This window comes from Ranitomeya imitator, chromosome 1, assembly GCF_032444005.1.
Source record: "Ranitomeya imitator isolate aRanImi1 chromosome 1, aRanImi1.pri, whole genome shotgun sequence".
NCBI classification, from domain to species: domain Eukaryota; kingdom Metazoa; phylum Chordata; class Amphibia; order Anura; family Dendrobatidae; genus Ranitomeya; species Ranitomeya imitator.
In genome coordinates this window covers 119,169,216-119,191,578 of record NC_091282.1, presented here as the reverse complement: position 1 = coordinate 119,191,578, position 22,363 = coordinate 119,169,216, and the positions used below count along the sequence as shown (strand labels likewise).

The 22,363-nt window shown below is 40.5% G+C and overlaps 1 protein-coding gene across 1 annotated transcript in view; it reads left to right on the top strand.

Moving 5' to 3' along the window:
• The window catches only part of SV2C (synaptic vesicle glycoprotein 2C), a 364,181-nt gene that overhangs the window by 242,247 nt on the left and 99,571 nt on the right, over positions 1–22,363 (top strand). Inside the window, exon 4 of the mRNA XM_069750127.1 lies at positions 6,635–6,786. Within this exon, the coding sequence (XP_069606228.1) occupies positions 6,635–6,786 (152 nt within the window). The remainder of the gene's footprint in view (positions 1–6,634; positions 6,787–22,363) is intronic.

Below are 22,363 nucleotides of genomic sequence, written 5' to 3'. Positions count from 1 at the left end.
AAAACCGGCGCTTAAGTTCCTGAAAGGCCTCCACAGCCGCAGGAGACCAATCAGCAACATCAGCACCCTTCTTAGTCAAATCCGTCAAAGGCTTAACAACACTAGAAAAATTAGTTATAAAACGACGATAGAAATTAGCAAAGCCCAAGAACTTCTGTAGACTCTTAAGAGATGTAGGCTGCGTCCAGTCACAAATAGCCTGAACCTTGACGGGATCCATCTCGATAGTAGAAGGGGAAAAAATATACCCCAAGAAAGAAATCTTCTGGACTCCAAAGAGACACTTTGAGCCTTTTACAAACAAGGAATTGGCCCGCAGGACCTGAAACACCTTCCTGACCTGCTGAACATGAGACTCCCAGTCATCAGAAAAAACCAAAATATCATCCAAATACACAATCATAAATTTATCCAGATATTCACGGAAAATATCGTGCATAAAGGACTGGAAGACTGAAGGAGCATTAGAAAGTCCGAAAGGTATTACCAAATACTCAAAATGGCCCTCAGGCGTATTAAATGCGGTTTTCCACTCATCACCTTGCTTTATTCGTATAAGATTATACGCACCCCGAAGATCAATCTTAGTGAACCATTTAGCCCCCTTAATGCGAGCAAACAAATCAGTCAACAATGGCAAAGGATACTGATATTTTACGGTAATCTTATTCAAAAGACGATAATCTATACAAGGCCTCAAGGAACCATCTTTTTTGGCCACGAAAAAAAAAACCTGCTCCCAAAGGGGACAAAGATGGACGGATATGTCCCTTTTCCAAGGACTCCTTAACATAATCCCGCATAGCAGTATGCTCTGGCACTGACAGATTGAACAAACGACCTTTAGGAAATTTACTGCCTGGAATTAAATTTATAGCACAATCGCAATCCCTGTGAGGAGGAAGCGAACTGAGCTTAGGCTCCTCAAAAACATCCCGATAATCAGACAAAAACACAGGAATCTCAGAAGGAGTAGATGAAGCGATAGAAATTGGAGGTGCATCATCATGAACCCCCTGACAACCCCAGCTTAACACAGACATTGATTTCCAGTCAAGGACTGGATTATGAGTTTGTAACCATGGCAGACCAAGCACTAGGACATCATGCAAATTATACAGTACCAGGAAGCGAATCACCTCCTGATGAACGGGAGTCATACGCATGGTCACTTGTGTCCAGTACTGAGGTTTATTCATAGCCAAAGGTGTAGAGTCAATTCCCTTCAAAGGAATAGGGACTTCCAGAGGCTCCAGACTAAACCCACAGCGATTGGCAAATGACCAATCCATAAGACTCAGGGCAGCGCCTGAATCCACATAGGCATCGACGGAAATGGATGATAATGAACAAATCAGAGTCACAGACAGAATGAACTTAGACTGTAAAGTACTAATGGCAACAGACTTATCAACCTTTTTTGTGCGTTTAGAGCATGCTGATATAACATGAGCTGAATCACCACAATAAAAGCACAACCCTTTTTTCCGCCTATACTTTTGCCGTTCACTTCTGGACTGAATTCTATCACATTGCATTATCTCAGGTGACGGTTCAGACGACACCGCCAAATGATGCACAGGTTTGCGCTCCCGTAAACGCCGATCAATCTGAATAGCCATAGTCATAGACTCATTCAGACCAGTAGGCGCAGGGAACCCCACCATAACATCTTTAATGGCCTCAGAAAGGCCATCTCTGAACTTTGCAGCCAGAGCGCACTCATTCCACTGAGTAAGCACCGACCACTTCCGAAATTTTTGACAATAAATTTCTGCTTCATCTTGCCCCTGAGAGAGGGCCAACAAAGCTTTTTCAGCCTGAATCTCTTGGTTAGGTTCCTCATAGAGCAAACCCAATGCCAGAAAAAACGCATCCGCATTAACCCTTATCCGGCTGAATAGGTACAATTGTAACTATTCCGTTTTAAAATTGCAATAACTTTTTTTTGAAAAGACGTAGAGGGCTGAAATTTCGTGACATCTCTACATTTTTGGTCCAGAATATATTGGCCAAATTTCAATAAAATATCTCCACCCGCTTCCGAGATAAGGGGTCGAGATCTTTTTGCATCCATAACAAGCTGCATAGGTACAAATGTACCTCATATATTTTGAATGAAGATAATGCAAGGGAAAAAGCATAAATTTTTTTTTAATGATAATGCTATTTAACTATTATAAACAAGTAAAAAACTGTTCATTTACATTATAAAAGAAAATGTAAGAAACTTTTTTTTATTGATTTTCTTTGCAAGTAATGCATGTTGGCTTTGCTACAGAGTGTTCATCGCAAATGGGTTTCACACAAACCACACAAGACTTTCTAGTCTTGCGTTGTTTTCGCCTCAGGTCTCTGCAGACATAGCAACTACCAACAACAGGGGAGGGTCCACGACTACCATGAGGTATTTTGGGGCCAGCTGCTGGCTGCGATGCTACCACAATGCATCGTCCAAGCACCATTTCTACTGCACCTCGAAGAAAATGGTTTCTCATTATCATTTTGTTTGTACTACGATCTTCAATTGCAATCATACACAGCTGATTTGCGAGATCTTTCAGGAACTTTCTTCGTTGATCCTTTGCCCTGAAGCTTGGATTGTGTTCTCTGTAGATGATGTAGGATGCTAACCCACTGACATCAATCATATTGTAGAAAAATGCCAAAGTCCAACGTGATGTTCGTCGTTTCACAGTGTACTCTCCCAACATTTTATCCATAACATCAACGCCACCTTTTGTTATGTTGTAGTATTTTATTATCTCTGGCTTGGCTGCTAGTGTCTCTTCAACTTCTCCCGTCATGTGCATAGATGATAGAAGCACGACTGATTTGTTCTTCTTTGGTACATATGAACAGACTGTTGCATCATGATTGTAGGCAAAATTTGTCGAGTATACAGGCCTTTCTTTGGCAGGCTGCATGTTGTTAGGTAGGAACCTTTTGTTTTTTCTCACTGTACCAACTAGTGTCATGTTCCAGGAGTTCAATACCTTAGCTAGTTCCATGGTTGTAAAGAAGTTATCGGTGGTGACATTTCTTCCAGAGCCTTTATACGAGCTCACTAGGTCCAATACTGTTCGTTCTCCAATGTTTACTTGTCGAGGACCATCAGTTGGTTTCCCAGTGTAGAGCTGACCTTGTAAAGGGTAGGCATTTGATGAGTCACAAGCCCAGAAAATCTTTATGCCATATTTAGCTGGTTTTGAAGGTATATACTGGGTAAATTTAGTATGACCTCTAAATGGAAATAATTGCTCGTCGACGGTGATACAATGATATGGCTTGTAGGCTCTCTCCAGATTACTGTTCAGCATTGTCCAGATGTCCCGTATTGGTGCAGCTTTATCTGTTTGCACACGTTCTGCACGTGTATTTTCGTTGTCAAACCTGATAAATCTGAGTATCATCTTGAAGCGGTCACGAGACATGGCTGCACGTATAAGAGGCAGAGCAGCAACATTCCACATTTCCTCCAGATTCTCTTTGTTGGCTCTGTGCACACCAGCAGCAATCAGTATGCCCAAAAATGCATGAAGTTCAGTTTCAGTAAATTGCTTGAATGTTTTTTGTGGTGGCCGTTTGGAAGAATCAGGAAAACGTTGTACCAGTTCGTTGTTGTAAGCATCACAAACTCTCTTGGCCTTTCGATTCGTTTCCCGTAATATGATGTCACACATCTCGGGAGTCATGATGGACTTGAATAGCTCTTTTGCTGTATATAGGTTGCTGATTGCTGCAGGGCCACCTCTTTGTCGTAGGACATTACGAGATTTTGTTTGTGCATTTGGCAGTGGATTACTGCACCATTGAGTTTCATCCTTAGCAGTCCAAATGTCGCCTGCACTTTGAGGCACAGAATCATCCTCAACACTTTCGTCTGATTCGTATTCATTTTCATGCTCTATGACCATTTCTTGTTCAATGTCTGAATCTTCTTCAGTAACATCCACTTGTGGTACATAGTTTTCATCATCAGATGGAACATATGGTTCATCCTCATGCTCAGAATCAGATTCTTCTAGCATTCGCATTATTTCGTCAGACGTAAATCTGTAAATATGAAAAAATGTAAAATAAATAATTTTCCGAAATACTACATTATTGGCTTTTCACAAAATTATACTAACCTGCAAACACGTTTTCTTGGATTATGGCGGAAACTAGATCCAGCATTACTATCACTCATGATGACTTGCTAGATGAATTTTGGCTTCGTATTTTGTGCTGAATATAAATAAAACATCGTAAAACAATATGTAGATACTAATTATTATCCATTTTTCGTATAAAAATTATACCTATAGTGATAAGTTTCATACAAAATATATGTAAGCCAAGTCCAGGCTGAAAGACAATTTGACTGTTCTGTCCCCACATAATGAGAATAAAGGTATAACTGGCTGTTAGATGCTGTGAGACTTTCCTACCTTCGTTTCCAAGAAATTGAAGACTTCACAAGCCTAGAAATGTGTGCTCACAGCAATGAGATGAACAGCAAAATGGCTAATGAGAGGAGGGAGGCAGGAAGACAAGTAGAAGCCACTCCCAGTTTGAATTAACTTAATTGACAGCAACATAAGTGACCAGTAACAACACTGAACAATAGATATCAGCATAACATTTGTAGCTGAATGAACTTTAGTTTCTGAAACCAAGTAAAGTCTTCCCACAGTGGAGGTATATGTGAAGGTACAATTGTACCTATGCAGCCTGTTAAGGTTGTAAAATTATGCAGCCTGACAAGGGTTAAGCAACGCAGGGTCCCCTGGTGCCAATGCAAATGCCCAATCCTGAGGGTCACCCCGCAGGAAAGATATAATAATCTTGACTTGCTGAGCAGGGTCTCCCGAGGAGCGAGATTTCAAAGAAAGAAACAACTTGCAATTGTTCCTAAAATTCAGAAAACGAGATCTATCTCCAGAAAAAAACTCTGGGACAGGAATTCTAGGTTCAGACATAGGAGCATGTACAACAAAATCCTGTATATTTTGAACCTTAGCGGCAAGATTATTCAGGCTGGAAGCCAAACTCTGGACGTCCATGATAAACAGCTGAGATCAGAGCCATTCAAAGATTAAGAGGAGGAGGAAGTAGCCAGGCTGCAATAAGGCTAGGCAGCAAACTCTGAGGGAAAGAGGGAAAAAAAAAAAAAAAAAAAACCTTCCTCAGACTACTTATCCTCCTACTTCAGCCAATACAATTAACACTTTGTGGGCCGGTTATACTGTCATGATCCCAATGGCAGGGGATCACTAAAGGACAAGCACAGATACAAACAAGCTCTAGGGCGATGGAACCTGAGCTGATCGCGACCCTGAACCTAACACACAAATAAAAGTAGCCGGGGAACGTGCCTACGATGATCCTAGACGTCTCGCTCCAGCCGAAGATCTAACTACCCCTATTAGAAGAAACACAGACCTCTCTTGCCTCCAGAGAAATACCCCACAGAAATAGCAGCCCCCCACATATAATGACGGTGAGATGAGAGGAAAGCACATACGCAGTATGAAAACAGTTTCAGCAAAATGAGGCCCGCTAAAGCTAGATAGCAGAGGATACAAAAGTGAACTGCGCGGTCAGCGAAAAACCCTTCAAAAAAACCATCCTGAAATTACTTGAACTCATGTGCCAACTCATGGTACATGAGGAGCAATTTCAGCCCACTAGAGCAACCAGCAGCAGAGAATCACATATCTGCAGGCTGGACTAAAAACCAAATAAAGCAAAACACCAAAACAGGAAAATCCAAACTTAGCTTGACCAGAAGGTTCTAGGAGCAGGGAGCAGAGGTAACAAGACACACTGGATACATTGATAACCGGCGAAGAAATGCCAGCAAAGCCAGGTTAAATAGGAAACTCCCATATCCTGATGGAACAGGTGGAACCCAGAGACCCAGGAAAGACAAGTCACCCAGTACCATCAGTAACCACCAGAGGGAGCCCAAAAACAGAACTCACAACACAAAATATACCTCCCTGCCCAAGAATGCGGTCCCTGAGAATCTGCTCGGGGGCCTGATAAAAGGTCATCAAGGGCCGTAAATAGCCCTGGGGCCTGGGGTTCCCCACCCCTGAACTAGGATATGCATCAATGCCTGATAGCTATGGTAAAAATTCCACTGTCCATTAAGGGTTTCCTTATTCATGCATTAATCAGATTTGTGAGTGATAGTTTCATTGCTTGATCTGAACATTAGCCATATTTGATATTTTATCTATTACAGAGGATTGTGCGTAAAATACTTTGCTAAAGATCAATGTGATCTTTTATATTGTCGCAAAACTTCATGGCTTTTATAGCTCACAGACAAATCTACTCCAAAAATAATTAATTACAATCATAGCTGTCATATAATATTGGATCTTTCTCTATGATTAATGATGTGGAGCTCTACTTTATTGAGTCTATGATGGCTCGAAAATACCAATTTTTCATGCTTTAGATAATGGGAATTTGGACAGGTGATAAATAACACACAATTCAACGTCAATATTAATCTATGAGCTCCTAAATTATTTTTTTTAGAATTACTTAAACTTGTTGCATGTCTAAAATTAATGTATAGAATGTGAATATTTATAGAAAACATGTTTAGAATTGACATATCTCATAATCTTTACAGAATTGGCGGAGCACTTCCAACAGCATTTTCCTACTTTTCAGAAGTTCTTGCAAGAGAAAAGCGAGGAGAACATCTCAGTTGGCTGTGTATGTTTTGGATGATTGGAGGAATATATGCTTCAGCCATGGCATGGGCCATAATCCCACATTATGGTAAGGTGTTATTTGTGTTCTAGTGCTTTAACCAATTTTAAAGGGACTCTGTCACCTGAATTTGGCGGGCTCTGTTTACGGTCCGATGGGCGGTGTTTTCTCTCCTTTCATGCACCCCTTCCTTTCCCGCTGGCCACAATATTGTATTGAATTTGATTTGATTTCCTCTGTAGAACACGCGTGCGCAATGCAATCTTGCCTTGCGCACGAGCAGTATGCTTTGCCCAACTGCGGGCAAAGCCGAAAAGCATTAGTGCGCATGCACCGGCGCACTATGTCCCAGAAATATTTCGCTGTGTTCTGGGACATAGTGCGCCGAGATACCAACAAAAAATGCAACACAATCTCAATGTGTGAACACAACCTATTAGTGTCTTATTATGACAGAACACTTTCTCATTGAGCTTCATTAATCTAATTATTTGCAGGACTGGTTTCACATGGTGGCAAACTGTTTTTTCTTTTAGAAGTTGAGGGCAATGACTGGAACAGGATCAAACTAAATCAATTCAGTGTTTTTAGCTTTGTATTGCATTGCAATTTATATGTTTCCGTGAACGAGATGCAACCTTAACTTGAAGGGTATCTATCAGTAGGATTGTCCCTTCTAAGTCGTCTATATTGGCATGTACGTCATAGGAAGTTGAATAAAGTGATACCTTGATATCTGCGATCCAATGTTTTACTCCAGAGAAATCCACATATTTCTTAATATTTTAATATGTAAAATGAGCCGGACACTGATGTCCCTGAGAATCTGCCTCCAGATATTACTTTAAATGTAAGAAAGCATTACCAGTGTGAGACATGTAGTGACTGACAGTCTGCTTTCCTGATCTACATGACTAACACTGGTAACGTCTACTTTCATGTAAAATTATCTCTGGAGGCAGATTCTCATGCAGATCAGTATTCGGTCCATAGAGCCTAACAGCTCATAAAGGACATCCCCCACACCACCCTGGAAAAGCTAAATGCGAAACACATGTTAGGGTGGTCCTTTCTATCTCCACACAGGTTTTTCAATTAGTATTTACTTTTTTTTTATTAGAATGATACCCCAATAATTAGCTGCTCATAGAGTTTAAAGTTGCTGGTACCTCCAGTGATTAGCTGTAATAAATGAGAGAACCTGGGGCTGCTAATTGCTCTGATCCACAAGGGATATGATGGGTAAGATGGCTGAGGTATTATGTAACAGCAGGAATATTGGATTAGCAATATTTGCTATATATTTTTATTTTCTGAAAATGTATGTTAATTACATGTATTGAGCAAAATGGCAGACACAACAGAGATTTTTTTTTTATGTTGCATAAGACCAATCTAATATGTAAAGTTTAATAAAACTTTCTTGTTGTCTGATGAATATTATTTTCATGACTTTCTGTTCAATTTAATTTACCCAGTTTATAAAAATGGCACCAGTAGCCTACAGGAAGCTAAACTAATGGAAATGCACCAAATGTTTCCTCGAGAAAAAAAAAGGTAATAAGGAATTTAAGCGTCCAGATTGTAAAGCCCAAAGTGAAATGAAAAATGTTGGGCAGATGTTTTATTAAAGGAAAAAAAATATAACATTCTGGAAAATGCATTCAGTCGATGCTTATCAAAAAATGTTGAGGAAATGTGAACAGCATGAAAATAATATCGTACATGTGTTTACTGACTGATGTATAGCTCCTGCTGGGAATAAAGTCTGTGAGATTTACTGTCACTGCATTTAATGTGCCACAACTATAGCTCAAAGTACTTGCCAATTCCCTAAATTAATCTATATGTATTTCCATACATTATTTGATAGGTTATAGAAAATACATTTTTTTTGTCTTTTCAGTTTTGTTTTCTGTTGCAGAAAGGCTTTTAACAAATTGTCAACAGCTAAATATATTGCATCGTAGTGCAGACATTTATGGCATATCCACAGGATAGAACGTAATTGTCTAATAGATGCAGATCCCATCTATGGGACCCACACTCATCTTGAGAAAAGCTCCTAGTCTAGCGAGACTATCGGTGGAGAGTGGCCCGCATACATGGCTCATTTACTTTGATGGTAGTTCAGAAAATATTTTCAAAATGTCCCTAGAAGTCATTGGCAAGAGTTTCATAAACATGCCCACCTGTGAATTCCCAGCAGTGCAAGACAGCACCTCATTCTCAAGATAAATAGGGTCCCAATGAAGTGGGACCAAAAGTTCAACAAATTTCCCACATTTTTTGGTGGGAAGATTCGTTTGAAATGGATGGAAAATTAAATTCCTAGGGTTGCCCCTCACCTGTGCTGCTGTTTCACTACCAGGCACCCCGCTCACTACCTCGGGTCATCTTTTTGGCCACTTATCAGATTCTATGGCATTAGGCCTCACACAAATCTCTATGGTGAATTCAATTTTTGTGTCAAATTTATGATGACTTTGGTTAATTAAGAATTGTTTCACTCATGTCTAATGGAACCCAAATCTATTAGACAATCATGGTAAATTATGTGCCTACTGTGGAAATACCCCTTTTCTAAATACCTGAACAGAGGAAGAAAAAGCCATGCCATGAGGAAACAGCCTAACCAAGACCAGCTGGATGACCAATGCACTGACAGGATGCAGCCGGCTTCCATTATATAGGCTGGGGCAGCACAGGTGCAACCTACTGATAAAAGCAGCCACTCACAAACCTACCAAATTATGGAGTGGGTGGCTGCCTAGTAGAAAAACATGCACACTAATAGGGCTTGTGTAGGACGCCATTCACATAAATATGTGTGATGTAAGGTGTCTGGTTCGCAGCCAATTGATAACGCCCAAAACATTATAATAGGTGGGCTGCCCAGCATGATAAACCTGCACAACAATAGGACTGATGCCCCAGTGTACTCAGCCATCAAAAAGAGGCCCAGCCGCATCCTGCAAAAAGATGGTAAAAAGCGCAAAAAAGATGAAAAGATAATAATGCATATGATAACTACATTAAATGAGATATTGGTTGAAATTTTGGCCAAAATAAAGAAGCTTGCAACCCAACGTCAAGGGTCCTCATACTTGCGAGTCCTAAATCTAAATACCTGAACATAGAAATATTAAGAAAAAAACAAAACAAACGTACCATGAGGAAACAGTCTAACCAAGACCAGTTGGATGACAAATGCCAGAAGAATGAATAAGGGACAGTATCTCTTATTATGTGACATCCATGTCGGGGCCTGCCTCTTCTATTTCTTTTGCTACCCTGCTCCTTGGCTTCATTGCAGGCCATACAGGGCAACATTGCAATGGTCCTGTGCAAGTATCTGGCACTTGTGGGGCCATCTAGGCTGATAACTTAGGGGTTAACTTTTGTCTCCCCATGGGCACGGTTGCTGGCTACTTAAGATCCTAAATTCCTGTTCCCCACTGCCAGTGAAAGGCAAACTGTTATCTGGGTGGTGGTGGACAGATTCAGTAAACAGTGTTATTTTGTCAACGCTCATAATCACCTTTCCGTGCCAGTGCCATTTCAGTGTTATCGGCACCTGCACTCCTGGGGCTCTTATGCGGTTGTTATGACATGCGAACCTGGCGCCCAATCAGGGCTTACCTCACTCGATATTTGCAGATGATACAAAACTATGTAAAGCAGTTAATACAAGAGAAGATAGTATTCTGCTACAGATGGATCTGGATAATTTGGAAACTTGGGCTGAAAGGTGGCAGATGAGGTTTAACAATGATAAATGTAAGGTTATACACATGGGAAGAGGGAATCAATATCACCATTACACACTGAACGGGAAACCACTGGGTAAATCTGACAGGGAGAAGGACTTGGGGATCCTAGTTAATGATAAACTTACCTGGAGCAGCCAGTGCCAGGCAGCAGCTGCCAAGGCAAACAGGATCATGGGGTGCATTAAAAGAGGTCTGGATACACATGATGAGAGCATTATACTGCCTCTGTACAAATCCCTAGTTAGACCGCACATGGAGTACTGTGTCCAGTTATGGGCACCGGTGCTCAGGAAGGATATAGTGGAACTAGAGAGAGTACAAAGGAGGGCAACAAAATTAATAAAGGGGATGGGAGAACTACAATACCCAGATAGATTAGCGAAATTAGGATTATTTAGTCTAGAAAAAAGACGACTGAGGGGCGATCTAATAACCATGTATAAGTATATAAGGGGACAATACAAATATCTCGCTGAGGATCTGTTTATACCAAGGAAGGTGACGGGCACAAGGGGGCATTCTTTGCGTCTGGAGGAGAGAAGGTTTTTCCACCAACATAGAAGAGGATTCTTTACTGTTAGGGCAGTGAGAATCTGGAATTGCTTGCCTGAGGAGGTGGTGATGGCGAACTCAGTCGAGGGGTTCAAGAGAGGCCTGGATGTCTTCCTGGAGCAGAACAATATTGTATCATACAATTATTAGGTTCTGTAGAAGGACGTAGATCTGGGTATTTATTATGATGGAATATAGGCTGAACTGGATGGACAAATGTCTTTTTTCGGCCTTACTAACTATGTTACTTACTAACTATGTTACTGCCTAGCCTTTGGACAAATAGAGCATCAAGAGGAAGTCAGGGCTGTAGCTACTCTCATTTCCTCATGATTTGTCCGAAGGCAGGTATAGTGACACCAGCGCTGATTGGGCACCAGGCTCATGTATCAGGTGAGTATAAGCTTTTTATATTATTGACACCAAACATTTACATTGAGAAGGGGTTGTCCTAGCAGTGGATAACCCCTTAAAGTAAGTTATTCATTAAAACATTGTGCATTTACATCTATCTAGGAAATCTAGGAAAATGAAAAAAATTACTTCTGCTGATAAAATATATACTGATGGGCCCAGTTTTGAGGTTGGGGACAAAGTGAGTTTATTAACTAAAAATATTAAACTTAGGGTCCTCTTTGCTAAGCTAGGCCCAAGTACATTTGTCCATATGAAATAATTGAGGTAATTAGTCCAGTAGCATTGTTTAAATCTTCTCTCTTCCTTATGGATAACTAATGTATTTAAAGGGATTCCATGTTTCTCTTATATCTAAATGAGGTGTTCAGGACTATTGACCAGAGACTGATCTGCATGAGATTCTGCCTCTGGAGGTCATTTTACATGAAGTGAGAGTTACCTGTGTGGTGTGTGATGGCTGCTGTCTGCTCTCTTGATCTCACTGCAGAGCTGTGTGTGATTATACCTGACACATCTGCAGGTTCCTCTCAGCTTCAACTTCCATCTCACAGGCAAACAGGGAGGCAATGTTGTTACAATTCAGCAGAGCTGCAAAAAATGTTTTTGCAAGAAAACAAAGTTCACCTTTATTGTTTTTCATTAGTTACATGTTTCTGTTGGCAGATATGCAACAGATACAGACTTATTTGTGTGCAGGAGGAGTTTACACTTTTATAAAAGTAGATGGTGATGTTATGCTTCCTCTATTTGGGCACCTCATATTTGTGGCATAACACAAACCACATCGGGCCTCCTGATAAACCGCATGGACGGGGGGAATCCTTATGGATGGGATAAATCCCCCATTTGTGGCAACCCTTTCATTAATTATATGAACTTTATCAGTAATTCAGAACTTAAACACATTTTACAATGGAAGAAAGAAATGTTTATCAAATGGAAAGAGTGAGGCATATCTAAAGAAGAATATAATGCTGTCTGCAGAGCCTGCAGGGCACGAATCAGATTATCTAAAACTGACAATGAATTAAGGCTTGCAAGAGACATCAAAAGCTATAAAAAGGATTTGGGGGATATGTCCAAAGTAAAAGAAAAGTCAAAGATGCTATAGGATTTTTACAGGACGAAAATGATGAAATGGTTAGAAAGGATGTTTGGAAGGCTGAACTTTTAAATTCCTATTTTGCATCTATTTACTCTCAGAAAGGAAATCTAGCATCAACTGATCTTCACTGTCCTATTAAAGGAATAGAAGAATCCAGGATATCTATAAACAGAAAGATAGTAAGGAAACACTTAGCTAACATAAATTAATTCAAGTCTCCAGGTCCAGATAAGTTACACCCCAGAGTACTGAAGGAGATAGCAGAATACATTTTTTAACCAATTTCAATAATCTTTGAAAATTCTTCGAGAACAGGAGAAGTCCCAGAAGACTGGAGAAGAGCAAATATTGTTCCTATCTTCAAAAAGGGAAGAAGTTGGACCCAAGGAACTATAGGTCGGTAAGTCTGACTTCTATACCAGGAAAGATCTTTGAACAAATTATTAAACAACATGTATGTAAGTACCTGGATAAGAATGAAGTGATTAACCGGAGTCAGCATGGGTTTATAACTAATAAGTCATGTCAGACTAACTTAATTTCCTTCTATGACAGAATCGCTGACTGGATGGATCAGGGAAATGCTATAGATATAGTATATCTTGACTTCAGCAAAGCATTTGATAATGTATGTCACACCATCCTTACTGAAAAAATGACTTAGTATGGAATGGACAAGGCAACTGTTAGGTGGATTCATAACTAACTTAGTGATCGGACCCAAAGAGTGGTTGTAAATGGCTGCACATCCAGTTGGAAGAATGTCTCAAGTGGGGTACCACGGGCTCTGTCCTGGGCCCTGTATTGTTCAACATCTTTATCAATTATTTAGACGAAGGAATTGAGGGTACACAGATTAAATTTGCTGATGACACAAAGCTTGGAGGGATAGCTAATACTACAGAAGAGAGAGAGGATTCAAAAAGATATAAATACATTGGAGCAGTGGGCAGCAACTAACAGAATGGTTTTTAACAAGGAAAAATGCAAAGTACTACATCTGGGCAATAAAAATGAAAAAAGCATATAGTGAATGGGAGGAATAGGGCTAAAGCAACAGCACATGTGAATAAGACTTGAGTATACTAATAGATCATAAACTGAACATGAGTCAACAGTGTGATGCAGCAGCAAAAAAGGCAAATGCAATTCTGGGATGTATTAATAGAAGCATATAGTCTAGATCATGCAAAATCATTATTGCCCTCTATTCCTCTTTGGTCAGACCTCATCTGGAATACTGTGTCCAGTTTTGGGCACCACATTTTAAAAAAGACATCAACAAACTGGAGCAAGTTCAGAGAAGAGCGACCAGAATGGTGACCGGTCTGCAAACCGTGTCCTATGAGGAATGGTTACAGGATTTGGGAATATTTAGCTTGCAAAAAAGAAGACTGAGAGGAAACTTAATAGCTGTCTGCAAATATCTCAAGGGCTTTTACATTGTAGAAGGATCATCTTTATTCTCATTTGCACAAGGAAAGACTAGCAATGGGATGAAACTGAATGGGATGAGACACAGATTAGCTATTAGAAAAAACTTTTTGACAGTTAGGTTGATCAATGAGTGGAACAGGTTGCCACGAGAGGTGGTGAGTTCTCCTTCCATGGAAGTCTTCAAACAGAGGCTGGACAGACATCTGTCTGGGATGATTTAGTGAATCCAGCTTTGAGCAGGGGGTTGGACCACATGACCCAGGAGGTCCTTTCCAACTCTACCATTCTATGATTCTATGAGTAATTAATTATCTATGTAAATTATACACATATTTTGTGGATCAGACAGCTCTGTATTTGACCACTGCTTTTCAAAGGTGTTTGCATGTTTTTTTTGCAGGGACATTATTTCCTGCTCTAACAGAGGGATATACCATATGTTTATCAAGAGTTATACTCTCTAGTATACCCTGAGTTTTTTTTATGTATATACCCTAGAGCTATATTGACTTAATATCTCCCTGCAATTAATATTTTCATTTCTTTTAAAGCTGTTTGTTTTCCCACCTGCATTAGCCACAGCCCACAGGATTTATTAAGGACAGATTGGTACAGACGCCGCGGAGTGGGGCGTCAAACAATCGAATCTTTTAGGATGCCAACCTCCACAGCTAGGCAGGGTTATTTAGGGTTATACCAGGGTTACCTAGTCTACTTTTTTGTGTTTTTAGCATGGTTTTTGACACATTGGGTTGGTGTTTTTTAAATAATCATATTAAGTAAAATCCCATTTTAAAGGGAATATATGTTTCACACAGAATTGTTTTTTCCCTAGTCCAAAGATGTTTTTTGAATTTTTTCAGATACAGACTTATCTGTGTGCAGGAGGAGTTTACACTTTTCTGACAGTAGATGGCGATGTTGTTATTGTTATATGCTTAGCTGAATGTAATGCATATACTTGTTGTACTTTGATTTCATTTTCTCTCTGGTAAAAGGTCTTTTAAACTTCCTGTTATGCTGTATTAAGAAACTGATGCATGTACCTCATGTTCTGTGAAGATAAAAGTTGAATTACCTCATATGATCTACTCTTACAAGTTTCTTCTGCGACCAAACTATGCAATAGTTTCACACTGGTAATGCCCCCTTTTATTTAAAATAAGGCCTGAAAGCAGATTCTCATGCAGATCAGGTTCCTGTCCATAGCCTGAAAAAATCATTTACATATATGAAAAACATGGATTTTTCGGGAATAAAATATCAGATCGCAGGTATCGAGGTATCAATTTATTCAACTTTCTATTACCTAATTTCCCATATATATGGCTTATGAGGGTTGATCCTACCGACAGATTCTCCTTTAACATACCATTTGGCTGTATATCTTGTTGGTAATCCAATATGTAAACCTCCTGTTCTGGTTAGAGGCAGTTTGGAGTATAAGTTTAAAATGATGCTTGATTGATGAGTCAGGTAGGTCCTTATCTAGTCCTAATATCTAGTACACTGGAAAGGTTATGGGACTGAGGAAAAATCGTGGGTGGCAGTTAATAACATCAGTGCTGAGAAGCTTATCAGGGAATTACATCAGTCTTTCACTAATAAGCCTGGCCCTAAATGAGTATTCCTATCTCCAAAATCCTAATAGGTGTAGTAATAATAATATTAGCAAATACCTCCAATCAGAAATGTAGTATAGTTCTTCTAATTCGCTATGACACTTACCCCATGTGGAGGGCATTGCAGTAGCTTAGGTATCTATAGCCACAGGTTTATCGTGACAGAGAAGGTCCAGATGACCATGGTGTCTGATTTCCTGAAGACCTACCTCTTCCGGCAAGCCTATAACCTGCAGTAACCACCGATCGACCAAACCGCTGCATGACCAGCTCTACCCTTGCCTACTGTATTCTCACCCATCCCTTGTAGATTGTGAGCCTTCGCGGGCAGGGTCCTCTCTCCTCCTGTACCAGTTATGACTTGTATTGTTTAAGATTATTGTACTTGTTTTTATTATGTATACTCCTCCTTATATGTAAAGCGCCATGGATTAAATGGCGCTATAACAATAAATAATAATAATAATAATTTCACATACCTACTCATACACTGGTAAGAAGTACTACACCATCATATTAAACAGTGCAGCTTTCTGCTAGCAATGCAGGGGTTAATTTGTTCAGTTGAGAGCTCCTGAAGCTTTCCTGCATTGATGGCACCAGCTTTTCAGTGCTGGCCACTATCCTTTGCTATATATACTCACCAAGGTTTGCCAGCGTTAGTTTAACACTGCCTGGTAATGAAGTTAGAGGTGTAGGTTGTTTGAGGAGGTGTTTGGAGTGTTGTTCAAAAAAGCGTTGCTTAGTGATTTGTCTGTGTGCATATTCTCACCCTGTCCTATTTGTTTTTTGCTTCCTTTACTTCCCTGTGCTCCACTCTGTTGTTTGTGAGTACATATTTATATGACTGGTATTTTCATTTATCTGTGTACATCTTTCCTTGTTAGTCTAGCCTGTGTATTCTTATACACTACATGTCCTTGGGTGGGGGAGGGGACAGATAAGGGCTAATTTAGGAGCTCATCAATTGTGTCCCTAATAATTGGTTATATAAATCTTTTGGTCACTGAATAACCAAACTCAGTTCTCTGTGGCCACTATTGCCATGACTTCCTTTTCTAGCTTATGGTAAATAATACAATTCAGTCCTTCAGCTCCAATTCAGGTAACATGCAGATTTGCCCAGTTATTACGGTGATATTGAAATTAATAGGCAGTCCCTGTAATGCACAGTCAAGCAATTTCTAAACCAATGTAAGAAGGCAGAAGGTAAGGTCCTTGATGACATACTGAGATGATTATTAGGTTGACTGGATTTTGGGTCCGGATTTAAGAGTGACCAAAATAGCCTTTGTGAGAAAGGTAATTTCCATACTCCAGTACTGGTTTTACTGTCCTAATAAAATGCACCTGTGTGTGCTGAGGCTGGAGAAACAGCTGGTGGATAGTCTGTACTGCAGCATGAAAGGTACCTTTAACCCATTTCTGCCATTAGACGTACTATTCCGTCCATGTGACCCGGGCCCTACTTCCCATGGACGGAATAGTACTTCATAGGTGATCGGCCGCACTCACAGGGGGTCAGCTGATTATTACAGCTGACATCCGGCACTATGTGCCAGGAGCGGTTACGGACTGCTCCCGACACATTAACCCCACGGAACACTGCGATCAAACATGATCGCAGCATTCCGACGGCATAGGGAAGCATTGGCCACGGGGCTCCTTCCGGGTCCTGCAGGGAGGTGGCTTGCAAGCGATTGCTCAGAGCTGGCGCCAGCCAGCCTGGAGCACTGCTGTCAGATCACTGATGTCCCACCCTGGGACAAAGGAAAAAAGGAAAAAAAAATTTACATGTGTAAAAAAAAAATTAAAAATCCTAAATAATGAAAAATATATATATATTGCTCCAATAAATACATTTCATTATCTAAATAATAAAAACAATAAAAGTACTTTTATTTAGTATCGATCGCCGCGTCTGTAACGACCCGACCTATAAAACTATCCCACTAGTTAACCACTTCAGTGATCACCATAAGAAAAGGCAAAAACCAACACTATATTATCATACCGCCGAACACAAAGTGGAATAACACGCGATCAAAAAGACGGATATAAACAATCATGGTACCGCTGAAAACGACATCTTGTCCCGCAAAAAAATAGCCACCATACAGCATCATCAGTAAAAAAAATAAAAAAGTTATACTCCTCAGAATAAAGCGATGCAAAAATTATTTTTTTATATAAAATAGATTTCATTGTATAAAAGCGCCAAAACATAAAAAAATATAAATGAGGTATCGCTGTAATCGTACTGACCTGAAGAATAAAATTGCTTTATCAATTTTATCAAACATGGAATGGTATAAACGCCTCCCATAAGAAATTCACAAATTGATGGTTTTGGTTCATTCTGCCTCACAAAAATCGGAATAAAAAGCGATCAAAACATGTCACGTGCCAGAAAATGGTACCCATAAAAACGTCAACTCGTCCCGCAAAAAACAAGACCTCACATGACTCTGTGGACCAAAATATGGAAAAATTATAGCTCTCAAAAAGCGTATTTTAGTGTGTGACAGCTGCCAATCATAAAAATCCACTTCAAACCCGCTATAAAGGTAAATCAAACCCCCCTTCATCACCCCCTTAGTTAGGGAAATATAATAAAATTTTAAACCTTTATTTATTTCCATTTTCCCATTAGGGTTAGGGTTGGGGATAAAGTTAGGGTTGGGGCTAAAGTTAGGGTTAGGGTTGGGGCTAAAGTAATGGTTAGGGTTGGGGCTAAAGTTAGGGTTAGGGTTGGGGCTAAAGTTAGGGTTAGGGCTACACTTAGGGTTGGGGCTACAGTTAGGGTTGGGGCTAAAGTTAGGGTTGGGGCTAAAGTTAGGGTTAGGGTTTGGATTACATTTACGGTTGGGATTAGGGTTAGGGGTGTGTCAGGGTTAGGGTGTGGTTAGGGTTATGGTTGGGATTAGGGTTAGGGGTGTGTTGGAGTTAAGGGTGTGGTTAGGGTTGGGATTAGGGTTAGGGGTGTGTTGGGGTTAGGGGTGTCGTTGCGATTAGGGTTAGGGGCATGTTCAGGTTAGGGGTGTGGTTAGGGCTATGGTTAGGATTAGGGTTAGGGGTGTGTTTGGGTTAGGGTTTCAGTTAAAATTGGGGGGTTTCCACTGTTTAGGCAAATCAGGGGCTCTCCAAACGCAACATGGCTTCTGATCTCAATTCCAGCCAATTCTGTGTTGAAAAAGTAAAACAGTGCACCTACCCTTCTGAGCTCTCCCATGCCCCAAAACAGGGGTTTACCCCAACATATGGGGTATCAGTGCGCTTAGGACAAATTGGACAACTTTTGGTGTCCAATTTTTCCTGTTACCCTTGGGAAAATACAAAACTGGGGGCTAAAAAATAATTTTTATGGAAAAAATGATTTTATATTTTCACGGCTCTGCGTTATAAACTGTAGTGAAACACTTGGGGGTTCAAAGTTCTCACAACACATGGAGATAAGTTCCTTGGGGGGTCTAGTTTCCAATATGGGGTCACTTGTGGGGGGTTTCTACTGTTTAGGTACATTAGGGGTTCTGCAAACACAATGTGACGCCTACAGACCATTCCATCTAAGTATGCATTCCAAACGGCGCTCCTTCTCTTCCGAGCTCTGCCATGCGCCCAAACAGTAGTTTTCTCCCACATATGGGGTATCAGCGTACTCAGAACAAATTGGACAACAACTTTTGGGGTCCAATTTCTCCTGTTACCCTTGGGAAAATACCAAACTGGGGGCTAAAAAATAATTTTTGTGGAAAAAAAATGAATTTTTATTTTTACGGCTCTGCGTTAAATAAACTGTAGTGAAACACTTGGGGATTCAAAGTGCTCACCACACATCTAGATAAGTTCCTTAGGGGGTCTACTTTCCAAAATGGTGTCACTTGTGGGGAGTTTCAATGTTTAGACACATCAGGGGCTCTCCAAACGCAACATGGCGTCCCATTTCAATTCCAGTCAATTTTGCATTGAAAAGTCAAATGGCGCTCCTTCCCTTCCAAGCTCTGCCATGCACCCAAACAGTGGTTTACCCCCACATATGGGGTATCAGCGTACTCAGGACATATTGCACAACAACTTTTGGGGTCCAATTTCTTCTGTTACCCTTGGAAAAATAAAAAATTGGGGCAAAATTATCACTTTTGTGAAAAAATATGATTTTTTATTTTTACGGCTCTACATTGTAAACTTCTGTGAAGCACTTGGGGGGTCAAAGTGGTCACCGATACCGAGATCCGATACTTTTGTGGTATCGGGTATCGGTATCGGATCCATAGTGAGGTGTAAAATAAAGAATTAAAATAAAAAATATTGATATATTCACCTCTCCGGCGGCCCCTGGACATTATCGCGGGTAACCGGCAGGCTTCTTTGTTTAAAATGAGCGCGTAGGACCTGAGGAATGACGTCGCAGCTTCTGATTGGTCGTGTGCCGCCCATGTGACTGCGACGCGACCAATCAGAAGCCGCGACGTCATTCCTCAGGTCCTAAATTCCTAGAATGAGCGCGTTTAGGACCTGTGGAATGACGTCGCGGCTTCTGATTGGTCGCGTGCCGCCCATGTGACCGCTACGCGACCAATCAGAAGCCGCGACGTCATTCTCAGGCACTAAACTCCTCATTCTAGGAATTTAGGACCTGAGGAATGACGTCGCGGCTTCTGATTGGTCGCGTTGCGGTCACATGGGCGGCACGCGACCAATCAGAAGCCGCGACGTCATTCCTCAGGTCCTAAACGCGCTCATTTTAAACAAAGAAGCCTGCCGGTTACCCGCGATGATGTCCAGGGGCCGCCGGAGAGGTGAATATATCAATATTTTTTATTTTAATTCTTTATTCTACACATTAATATGGATCCCAGGGCCTGAAGGAGTGCTTCCTCTCCTTCAGACCCTGGGAACCATCAGAATACCTTCCGATACTTGGTGTCCCATTGACTTGTATTGGTATCGGATATCGGTATCGGCGATATCCGATACTTTTCGGGTATCGGCCGATACTATCCGATACCGATACTTTCAAGTATCGGACGGTATCGCTCAACACTAGCCACCACACATCTAGATAAGTTCCTTAGTGGGTCTACTTTCCAAAACAACTTTTGGGGTCCAATTTCTCCTGTTACCCTTGGTAAAATAAAACTAATTGGAGCTAAAGTAAATTTTGTGTGAAAAAAAGTTAAATGTTTATTTTTATTTAAATATTCCAAAAATTCCTGTGAAACACCCTTGAATGTGGTTTTGAGCACCTTGAGGGGTGCAGTTTTTAGAATGGTGTCACACTTGGGTATTTTCTATCATATAGACCCCTCAAAGTGACTTCAAATGTGATGTGGTTCCTAAAAAAAAAGGTTTGGAAAAATGAGAAATTGCTGGTCAACTTTTAACCATTATAACTACCTAACAAAAAAAATAAATTGTGCTGATGTAAAGTAGACATGTGGGAAATTTTACTTATTAACTATTTTGTGTGACATAACTCTGTGATTTAAAGGTATAAAAATTAAAAGTTGGAAAATTGCGAAATTTTCAAAATTTTCGCCAAATTTTTGTTTTTTTTTCACAAATAAACACAGATAATATCAAATAAATGTTACCTCTAACATGAAGTACAATATATCTTGAGAAAACCGTTTCAGAATCACTGGGATCCGTTGAAGCGTTCCAGAGTTATAACCTCATAAAGGGACAGTGGTCAGAATTGTAAAAATTGGCCCGGTCATTAACGTGAAAACCACCATTGGGGGTAAAGGGGTTAATATCAAGATGGTAAGACCAGATTGTTTTGTTATTTATCTGTGTTGGAGAAAGGACTGTTTGGTTATTTATTTGGCCGAATAAAGGCTGTTTTCAATCTGTAGGTGTAAAGTTTATGAAGGACAATAAACTTTATTCAGTTTTGATATGAAAACCCTGTGCCTGGGCGCATACAGGCGGCTACCAGAGACTGAGAGCTGAAATTCTACACCAGATAACCTCTTTAAGGCTACGTTCACATTTGCGTTGTGCGCCGCTGCGTCGGCGACGCAACGCACAACGCAAACAAAAACGCACCAAAACGCATGCAAAAATGCTGCATTTTGCGACGCATACGTCGTTTTTTGCCGAAATTTGGACGCAAGAAAAATGCAACTTGTTGCGTTTTCTGCGCCCGACGCTTGCGGCAAAAAAAGCATGCGTCGCACAACGCAGCACAACACATGTCCATGCGTCCCCCATGTTAAATATAGGGGAGCATGACGCATGCGTCGCCGCTGCGTCGCCCGACGCAAGCACGCAAAACGCTAATGTGAACGTAGCCTAAATAGGAATCAGGTGTGACTATATTGTGCAGCAATTAATTAACTAACAAATACAGAATAGCAATGAATACATTTTTAAACAACTTAGTAGATTTTAGTTATTTGTTTGAAATATTATATTGGACTTTGCTAATTTGTCAGCCAGTGCTTCAGCAGCAAATTTTCCCTTGCATTGTCAACTACATACTCAGAATTCAGAGCAGATATTACTTCACAAATTGTCTTGTTCTCAAACCAACATTTCCAGCTGTTTCTCATTTTGAACTGTTGGCATATAGAGTGTTTGTTGTGGAAAATATAATGACTATCCGGGGTGTTGTATTCTAGTTATTTCTTGACTAGATGGTGGCCCGATTCTAACGCCTCGGGTATTCTAGAATATGCATGTCCACGTAGTATATTGCACAGCCCACGTAGTATATTGCCCAGTCACATAGTATA